General features: G+C 59.2%; 1 protein-coding gene across 1 annotated transcript in view; it reads left to right on the top strand.

Annotated features, from left to right (window-relative positions):
* The window catches only part of ALX3 (ALX homeobox 3), a 10,607-nt gene extending 579 nt beyond the window's left edge, over window positions 1-10,028 (top strand). The window contains exons 2-4 of the mRNA XM_019624155.1: window positions 4,970-5,286; window positions 8,402-8,530; window positions 8,940-10,028. Coding sequence (XP_019479700.1) covers window positions 4,970-5,286; window positions 8,402-8,530; window positions 8,940-9,248 — 755 coding nt within the window. The 3' untranslated portion in view covers window positions 9,249-10,028. The remainder of the gene's footprint in view (window positions 1-4,969; window positions 5,287-8,401; window positions 8,531-8,939) is intronic.
* Window positions 10,029-10,194: the final 166 nt, after the last annotated feature.

Genomic DNA, 10,194 nt, shown 5'->3' with positions numbered 1-10,194 from the left:
TGAGTGCCTTTGGCGGCTAGAATGGAAGGCGGGAGGTAGAGAGAGGGTGGAGCGGCGACCGTCCGGGGCCCAGTCCGGCCCGAAGGCGGCCGAAGCAGGGAAGGAGAGCTCATGGTGGGCAGGAGCGGCGCTAGAACTGACACCGACCCAGACGCCCGGAACGGGCCCAGGGCCCAGGCGCCACACGGAGCCCTTGGCCTCGAGGCCGGGAGAGAAGCGCGCTTTTTTGTGTCTGGCGCCGGTTTCGGACCCCGAGGCTGGGCCCGCGACCCGGAATGTCCGAGCTGGGCTCCGCCGAGGGCTGCAGCCTGGCCTCCGCCGGCCCTTCTCCCCAGGCCCAGCTTCCGCGGGGAAGGAGCCGACTGCACGTTAGGCGCTCCGCGGGGCGGCCACGGCTGCTGCCGCAGGGCCGGGCTCAGTATGGAATAACTGTGCTTTTATTTCTCAGACTAACCTGGCCTCCCCGTCGTCATGCACGGCGATGGCCACTCCTCTAGCAGGCTCGGCTTCGTCGCACTGGATCGTCGCCGCTGGGCCGTCGGGAGCAGCCCCGGCGGGCCTAACTCCTGGGTGCTGTGGGCTCCGGGGACGGTGCTCCGGGCACTAAGGCCAGTTGGACCGCGCCACCTCCTGAAATCGCGCCCGAACGCCAGGTCCTGGCTGGCGGGTCCACAACCCTTCCGGTGCCCACTGCGCGGGCGGACCTGTAGGAGTCTCGGCGCCTGAGCCCGTCCCATCTGTGCTGCCACATCCCGCAGCTTAGGCCTAGAGCTGGATCCTACGAAATCCGCCCAAACTTGCTCCATCCCGCTGACGCTTCGCCGGCCTCCACGGAATGGCCAAGCGGCTCCGGCCTTTGCTCAGCCGGCGGTGGGAATGTGTAGGGGAGGGCAGGAGGTGTGTGTGGGTCAGCGGAGGAAATGAGTGAGGCCGCGGAGCTTCGTGTCTGTGCCCTTTGAAAGAGGCTCTCCTGATAAAAACCACAGTTGGGACTTAATGAGAAGCAGTTGTCCTGGCTCCTCTGATCCCAGCCAGAGGCGGCGGTCGCGCAGCGCCGACAGAACCGCCGGGGACAGGTACTCGGCCTGGCAGGGCGCGCGGCGTCGGGCAGGACCCACCCCGCGGGCCCTCGTCCCTGCTGGGCACGCCGGATCCCGCACGGACGGCGGGGCGCCAGGACTGGTCCGGCGCCGAGCAAACTGCGGGGAGCGCTGGAGCAGAACCATCGGGGGAGGAACCCAGCGACGGTGAGGAGGTCAACAACGAAATGCGCGGAGAGAAAACTAAAGAGCGTTAACAACAACCAAAAAGAGGGAAAAGAAAATTAAACAAAGCAACGGACGAGAGAGGCGAAAACGAGAGGAAGAGGCAGTCGGCAAGCTGAGCAAGAACGGAAAAGAACAAATGAAGAACGAAAAAAACAACAAAAAGAAAAGCAACCGGAGATCGAACGAAGCGGGTAACTGGAGAAGGAGGGAAAGGACGAAGAGAGTAGGAGCAGACAAAACGAAAGAAAAAAAGGGACCGCTTAAAAGAGCAGAATGAGCACAAGTAGGAGAAGGAAATGAACGCTCCAAGTTGAGCGGGGTCAGGCCAAACGAAACGGAGGCGCCGCGGGTTTGAGGGGAGCCTGGGAAGAACCCCGGCCGCCGCTCGCCTCCGGGGCGCCGCGACTGGAACTCTGCGGGAGGGCGGGCACGCGGCCTGCGTCCCCGCGGCTGGGGAGGCATGACTGTGGGGATCCGGCGGCACGGTCTACGTGGTGGGACGTGGCGGGCCAAGGGGGAACCCGCCTTATTTACCGGCTTTTAAAATAACGGGCTCGGAGCGTTTCCAGTTCAAACCAGTGAGCGCGCAGCTGCGCCCCATCTGCGGCGCGATCTTGGCCGCGGCACGGCAGTTGCGAGCCCCAGCGTCTGTCGCACCGCTCGCCTCTCTCGCTATTGGAGAGCGCCCGGCCCTGCCCTGGACACCGTCGAGTCCAGGCGGTGCCAGCCACTCTCGTGCCCTCTGCGTGTGCCTGCTCAGAGTCCCAGAGAGGTGCCCGGTCAGTCCTTCCTGCTCTGCAGTGGGCTGCGCAGTGTGTCCCCTCGCTTGGCTCCCTGACCTCGTAACGCGCCCGCCGCCGTGGCGGCCCGCGCTTCCCGGGTGGACCGCAGACTTTGAGGAGAGTTCCAGGTCGTAGCCCCACCCCCACCCCACCCCCACCTTCGCCGAGGCCTCTAGGTCAAGGCTGGGAAACTGTAGGGAGAGCACCAGGCCCCGCTAGGGTCCTCCACCCTGTGTTTATATCCACTCCGGCTTCGGGTCTTCAGCCAGAGCTGCGGGAGCCCAGGCCTCAAAAAGCTATGCGGGTCGCTTGGGAAAAGGCGCGGGCGCGCGGAGCAAAGCTGCTGCGAAAGCTCAAAGCCAGGTGGTTGGTCCTGCGGCCTCAATGGACGCCATCGGTTGGAGCACTGGGGCCCCCGGTAGGCGGCCCAAGCGCTGCTGCTCCACTCCCGAGCAGCCGGGGCTCGGCCGAGTCACCCGCTAGCAGGGGCTCCCGCAGCCCCAGGGATTGGGGAATGCGACCAGTGAGAGAGCTGAATCAGGAACAGAGCTTCGTTGCCGCCTCACAGGTCTTAGTTCTGGCTCCTGTCTTTCAGGCACACAGACTGCTGTTGTGGTACTGCGCGGGAGTGCGGGCCGTGGACACCCCCGTGCTGAGCCCCAGACTCCCAGTCTCCAACACGAGAGTTAACTCCCTTAACCGCTCAGTGTGCTTACCAGGCGCAAGGGACTCTTATACACTGCCTGTGCGCACCTTGACCGTGCTCCCCGAGCTGTACAGCCCATCCTTTCTCTTACAAGCTGAAATTCAGCCTGCTCTGCCTTTTCTTGATCGCTGCCCTCCATTTATCCCACCTCCATCTCTTTTCTGGGCATCTGTCCTGAGGAGGCTGCTTGGTGTTCTATGAGGTGTATCCGTGTCCCTCAAAGAGGGGCAATGCCAGCCTCTCCCTGGAGTCCTCCAGGTAGATGGGGAAGGGTTCAGGGCAATGGGCCTGAGAAGGGAGAAGTTCTCTGGTCCCCTGAGGGGGCTGTAGAATGGAAAGGCATGGGGACCAGTGGAGGCCAGTAGGTTTGGCTCTTTTGGGGGTAGCTATTCTGGGGAGTCCCACTGAACATTCATCCCTGACTCTGGCAGCTGAGTGGCTTACGGTCAGGAAGGCAAGCCCTAGAGTCCCAGATCTGGTCACTTCCTCTGGGCAGATCCTATTGGGACACAATTGAGGGCAAAAGAGGCAGAACAGCAAGCCCCAGAGCTTTGGGGCTGTGATGTCACTGCTCTCCTAGCCCCCATCTCTGAGCCACTCTCACCCTTTTCTCCCAGACACCAAGACACCTCCCTCCCAGGCCCGCTATGTGTGGCGTATCCCCTTTCAGTCTCCCTGGCCACTTTCAATTATTCGGTGCAACTTCCATGAGTCCTCCTTCCTAAGTTCCTACCAAATGGAATTACCCCTAGAACAGACAACAACAAAACATGCTGGGCAAGAATGGAAGCCAGAGGCTGGAGCATTTTCTCCCCTGTGTTGCACCTGAGCTGGGAAGGAAACCTGGTGCTTGGGCTGTCTGTGCTGCACAGCCCAGGGCAGGCCTGACCTGACTCTCCCAGGCCTCCAGGACACACAATATGGAGCGGATTTCACTGCCTGGGTGGTCCTGGGAGGCCCCTGACCACCTTCCAGCTAAGGGGCACCTTGCCCAGCGTGTCCTCCACATGCAGACAGGAACTCATCAGACTCAGAAATCCAGAAGCCCATCTCTCCCGTCCCATCCTCCCCTGACTACAGCTGTGATCCTGACACCAAGTCCGGGGAAGAAATTGTCTCTTGGTGCCAACTTGCTGGGCCTCCTTGGGGCCGGGCCCCCACTGGGGATGGGCCCAGGGCCAGGGAAGGGGCTGTGTATGTCAGTGGGGCGTCTTTCTGGCGTCGCTGCTGCCATCCCAGCAGACTGCTGAGGGGAGATTTCAAGGCGACGCTGCTGGGGGTCCTTGCCAGAGGGAGAGGGCGGGGCAATTGGGGTGACCTATTTTCATCATGCCCTGGTCCCGGCAGGGCTCCACCGAGCTTCCTGAGTGAGGGGTTAGCACGTTAGAGTGGGGCTGCTGGGAGCTGTTCCCAGTCTGCAATGAAGGCCCCTGCTTGTCAAACTCCTGGGGAGGAAGGGGGCGGACTACTAGGAGAACGATGGGGTTGGGGGCTGTGTCCTTTTTCCGCGTTGGTCAGCCAACTTTCCTTCTCTGAGCATAGCCTTTATCCTGCCTGTCTATTGCTGGAGCTTAAGTCCTTGCCCAAACATCACAATTTGGGGAGGAATAAGACAATCCTTCTGGAAGCTTCTTTGCATCATCTTGCCCTTCATACCCCAAGGCTGGGAGATTTTACATAGCCCTGAGACTTGGGGTCCAGAGAATGAGGCACAGCCAGACCAGCCAAAGGTTGTCTGAGCGTCCCTGTCAGCATCTATGTGGTGGGTGCAAGGACATGGGAACCAAGGCCTGCAGAGTCAGAGACAAGGAGGCACTTCCTGGCAGGGGCGGGGAGATGTCAACCACACCATCCTCACCCCCTCCTCCCGCCCACCCCTGCGCTAGACCCTGCCATGGCGCCAATCCTGGCACCTCCACACACTGTGGGATGCATCACCACAGTGCGCTTCCCCGAAATGAACCCCCCTCCGGCCCCAGCAGATCCGCCCAGACCACAGACAACATGGTCCCCCTGGGCCCCCTCCCCAGCTGGAGGCTTAGCAGGCAGGCCTCCTAATGCCAGGCTCCCATGGAGGGTGGCTGCCGGGAGGAAGGAAAGAAAAAGGAAGGGCGAGGCGGGGACTGAAGCGTCAATGTTCTTCCCCTCCCTCCATTCCACCCACAAAACCCCCTGGTTGGGTTTCCATCCTCCTTTTTGTGTTTCCTTTGCAGCTGAGGAGAAGGCCTCCAAAGCTGCCAGCTTCCCCCAGCTGCCCTTGGACTGCCGAGGGGGCCCCAGAGACGGGCCCTCTAACTTGCAAGGCTCCCCAGGCCCTTGCCTGGCCAGCCTGCGTGTCCCTCTGTCCCCGGGACTCCCTGATTCCATGGAGTTGGCCAAGAACAAGAGCAAGAAGCGCCGTAACCGCACGACCTTCAGCACATTCCAGCTGGAGGAGCTGGAGAAAGTCTTCCAGAAAACCCACTACCCTGATGTATATGCCCGGGAGCAGCTGGCTCTGCGTACGGACCTAACCGAGGCCCGGGTACAGGTGAGGGCACCCCGGGCACAGGGCTGTCTGGCTGCCTTGACCACCCAGACTTCTGGCCAGGCCGTGGAAGGGCTGGGAGAGGTGGGTGCGCACGCCACACTGAGCTGCCTTTCCCAGGTGCCTGTCCCAGTCTGCCACTCCTGGGCTCACCCTCCATGCCCAGCTCTGCTGCAGCCACAGGCTTGCAGCCCAACCTGAGGCGTGTGCATAGGTATGGGGGTGATGGCCTCTGGGAGTCAAAAGACCTGTGTGGGAGTTCGAGCTCTGCCATGTACTAGCTGACCAGGTGATTTGGGGCATATTGAATCTCTCAGTCTTGGTTTCCCAATTTAGGAAGAGAGACTGATAGTGCTACCTACTTAGGAAGTAGCTTTGAGGAACACAGATGGGACAGCGTTTGGGAAGCAGTGAAATGCTGAATGCATACCAGGGCTGCCCCCCAGGTGGCTGCCCAGAATGGGAGCATCCCTGCTGGCTGGGGAGAGGGGTTCTCAGGCTCAGTGATACTCAAAGCCACCCAGAGCGAGCAACCTTTAAGTCCTGCCAGCTCCCAGACCATGGCAGGAGAGCCTGACCAGGAGCCCCTCCCCGCCCAGCAAACTCTCCCCAGTGGACATCAGGCCCCAGGCTTCTGGATAGGGCTGTGGCCAGCTTCATGAAGGGTGGAGCCCACCCTGTGGGGATTCAGGTGGGGGGATGAAGGGGTGCTGGGAACAGGGGAGAGAGAGAAAGGAAGGGAAGTCCATGTCCAGCGAATGTTGGAAGTGAGAATGAACTTGAAGGTGGCAAGCAGGGGGTGGGGCTGGGAAGAAGGGCTTCAGTAAGAGCCTGGCTTAAGAGGAAGGTGGTCACTACTGTCTTGTTATGAACTGGCTTTGAATACAACAGGCTCCCTGATGCCACCAAGCAGGAGGCCCTGGGAGAGGGGTTGGTGTGGGCTTCTCCGGAAAGGTGAGGAGGTGACCTCTGGGTTGAGGAGACTTGGTAGGGGCAGAGCTCACGCTCTGTGTAGGACCTCTCCAGAGACTCTGTGAGGGCCCTGGGACAGGGCCAGCTCTGGCAGAATATGGGGACCGCAGTCTTTAAAGAGGCTGGCTGCCGTCCAGTAGAGAAGGAACTACCACTGGGTTCCACATAGGACCTGAGGGGCCTAGGCTGTTTCCCCTTCTCTGCTGGGCCCTCCTGCTTCCATGTTCCACCAAGGTGACACCCAACACACTTCTAGGACTGTCCACCAGGACTTCCAGGGCCTGAGGCCATCAGGACGAGATGGGCAGCATTCACAACAACCCCGGATTACATAAACCACAGAAGCCCCAGACATCAAGTCTGTGGGGGCTTCAGTAAGCCTCTGGGGTGGGGTTTCACCAGCTGCTCCTGTGGACCTGCTCGGGGAAGTGGGCCACACTCCCCACTCCTCTCCTAGGCCTTTGCAACCTTGGATGGTGCAAGCGGAGCCACAAGGCCCCCAGACCTAGCCCAGAAGCTTCCCCGATGACTGAGGCCCTAGAGTAGGGATGTTTTCTCTGACGGCAGCATGACAACCACCCAAGGGCCCTGCCCCATGGAGAGGAATAAGGCCACACATGGGACAATGCAGAGGTCCAGGGTGCAGGCCTGCAGCTGGGACTCGAGGAGAATGGGTGGTGAGGGAAGAATTCCCAGTAAAGGGATCAGTTCATTGGCTCCAGGTGCCTTCATCTGCCTGCAGGGGAGGGAGAGTGGAGAAAGGAAGGGCAGGCAGCCTGCCTGCAGGTGGGGTGGCCCTTCCCTGAGGTTAGGGGGTAGGGGTTGTACCCAGCTTCTTAACTTGGGGCCTTACCTGTCCGCATGAGTAGGAAGGACCATGGGGGAATGTGAGGGGCTGGGATGGGGTTACTTTTTAAAAATTTTTTTTAGCTGAGCCATCCTGGTACCTGTTGGCAGCTCAGTGGCTGCTCAGCTCGGGCCGGGACTCAAACCGCTGTTGCTCAAGAGCTCAAACTCTTGAGCGAGCTCTTAACCAACTGAGCCACTCGGCCGGCCCTGGAATTACTTTTAAACACACACACACACACACACACACACAGAGCTGCTTCTGTTGCGGCTCCCACCTAGATCCCTGGAAAGCAGGGGGACAGCTTGGCTTGGTTTGGTTTTGTTACTGCCAATATCTAGCCCAGAGCCTGACATGTAAATGTTTATTAAATGATAGAAATGCAAATGCATGTACCAGTACATATAAATGTAATAGTCCTAGGGCACACACCCAATGACAAATACATCACAGATATGTACACAGATGTGCACAGCACACAATATACCATCCCCAGCTGCCTGGAGCTCACAAGTGAATGGGAGAGAGAGAGAGAGACTCCAAAACATAGTGGTAACAGGATGTGGTAAGTACATGGGAGATGCTGCGTTATCATGGAGTCCAGTAGAGGGTGCCCAGCTCAGATGTATGGGGGTTAGGGGGATGGGGGATGGGTAGCTCAGGCAGGGAAAACCTGGGCAAAGGCAGGGAAGAGCAAGGTAGCAGAGTGTTTACAAGGTGAGTGGGTGGAGGTAGCTAGGAAGCATCAAGAGATGAAGCTGTGGAGAGGGGCAGGACCCAAGACCAAGAGGCCTGGTTAAAAAGCTGAGGTCTTCAGGAAGCCACTGAGGGTTTAAGCAGGACAAGGACCTGAACAGAAATATCTTTAAGATTCCTCAGATGCCACGAGGTGGGTAAATTGGAAAAAGAGAAGAAGCAGGGGCTAGACACCCAACCTATGTGACTGGTACACCTAGGAAGTGTCCAGGGCCTCTGAGGCCACAGACACCCATGACACTCTTACCAGACACAGCCAGGCTGGAGAACCAGAGTGACTTCCCCCCGGGGTGAGGGGCAGGACATGAGGTTAAAAAGCCCGCACCGGCCCCGGCCTCTCTGAGGCCCCAGCCCAGGCTACTTGGGCCCTGAGAATGGTGGATTTACAAGCTTCTACAGCTCAAGACTCAGGATTCTCTAGCCTGGAGCCAGCTCCCCACCCTGCATGTCACAACCACCGACTCTCTCCCCAGCAGGCTCAGTGATCTTCAGAGCCACTTTATCACCCCCTCAACCTCTCCCTTTTGTCCCCCGCCCCCCCAGGTCTGGTTCCAGAACCGCAGAGCCAAGTGGCGGAAGCGGGAGCGTTACGGGAAGATCCAGGAGGGGCGGAACCCCTTCACGTCTGCCTATGACATTTCTGTGCTGCCTGGAACAGACAGCCATCCCCAGGTGAGACCCCACCCTGCCATGCGTCTGGGCCTGACCACGTCCCATGGGGAAGTCAACAAGAGTGTGAGCTCTGGCCCCGAGGAAACCTGGAGCAGCACTGGGTCCTGTGTGACTGGGCAAATCACCCCTTTCTCTCCTCAGTGGGGCTCTTACCTGTCTCCTCAGTGATGCAGGCAAAGCAGCTGGCACAAAGAAATCCCTGAGGAAAATCTCATTGTGAGAAGCAGTGGCAGAGGCCTCCTGAGATGCCACTGCAAGTGTTAGGGGTAGGGGGGTACAGATTGTGGACTTGGGCCAAATGGAGGCTTCTTAGAAAGTGTCTAGAGCCCTAAGGGCAAAGAGAGAGCCCCTAGGGAAGGAGGCGGCCCCCGGGGCTACTGACTCACGGGCCTGCTTCCTCTCTTTCCAGCTGCAGAACTCCTTGTGGCCCAGTCCAGGGTCTGGGAGCCCCACCGGCCCTTGCCTCGTGTCTCCAGAGGGCATCCCCTCCCCATGCATGTCTCCGTACTCTCACTCGCATGGGAATGTGGCTGGCTTCATGGGGGTGCCAGCGTCCCCCGGAGCCCACCCAGGCATCTACTCCATCCACAGCTTTTCCCCTGCTCTGGGAGGCCACAGTTTTGAGCCCTCTCCGGATGGCGACTATAAGTCTCCAAGCCTCATCTCGCTCAGGGTGAAGCCCAAGGAGCCACCCAGCCTGCTGAACTGGACCACGTGATCAGATTTGTGGACACGCAGACTAAGTTGCCACCCCCTTTCCTGTTCCCAGCTGTTCCTACCCCACCCTGGCCTGGATACCAGAGAGGACACACCTCTGCCTCCAAGCCCCAAATGGTTCCCTGAGGCCCGGGTGGAACAGCTGGGACTCTCAGCCTCCTGCTGATTCTTTTCTCTTAAAATAAGGCAGGGCTGCCCAGGAGAAAGGGGCTTTGAAGCTGGTAGGACCCTTCCTACCACACACTGGGTCCCCTCACCCAAATGCTGGGCCGGAGGGAGGAAGACACTGCCTTGCTTCCTTCAGACTTCATCCAAGTTTCACTGCCATCCTTCCAGCTGAAACGGATTAATTGGCTCCTCATTCAGGAAACGCAGGAAAATGGAAGGAGGAGGACACGGGAGGAGCAACTTGTGACTTAGGGAAAACCAGTTTCATATGACCATGTAGGGTGGCCTCACTTCCCCCTCCCGCCACCAGGGGGCGCGCACCCAGCGTCTGGTGCAGACCAGGGCCTGGAAGACGGAGTTCAGTGTCAAAGGTGCCCAGATCTTCCCAGCTCCAGCCATCCCTTACTTCTCCCCTGTGTCCCCTCCCCCAACATGCTATGGCGTCCTTTCCCCCCACAAACAGGGCAGAAATTTCACCAGCAACCACCAAATATTGGGTTCTCTTCCATGGGATCAGGCGAGAGCTATGCCATGGAAACCGTAGGCTCCCTTGGTCTACTCATTGGACGTTGGTAAAAATAAAACAGATTTCCGCAGACTCGGAGCCCCTGAGATCCCGACCCCCACTTTTGTAAAGATGCTTTTGTAAAAAAGTGTGCTGCCCAGCATAATAATAAAGGTGGCAGTACTTTTTAGACCTGGTGATTGCGTATCCTCAGGGTCGGTCTGTGACCAGGGTCCATGCTGGGCCAGGCTCTCAGAGGGGCCAGCAGGGATCC

Source organism: Hipposideros armiger, unplaced genomic scaffold (assembly GCF_001890085.2).
Source record: "Hipposideros armiger isolate ML-2016 unplaced genomic scaffold, ASM189008v1 scaffold_581, whole genome shotgun sequence".
Taxonomy (NCBI): Eukaryota; Metazoa; Chordata; class Mammalia; order Chiroptera; family Hipposideridae; genus Hipposideros; species Hipposideros armiger.
This window is presented reverse-complemented; position numbering and strand designations above follow the sequence as displayed.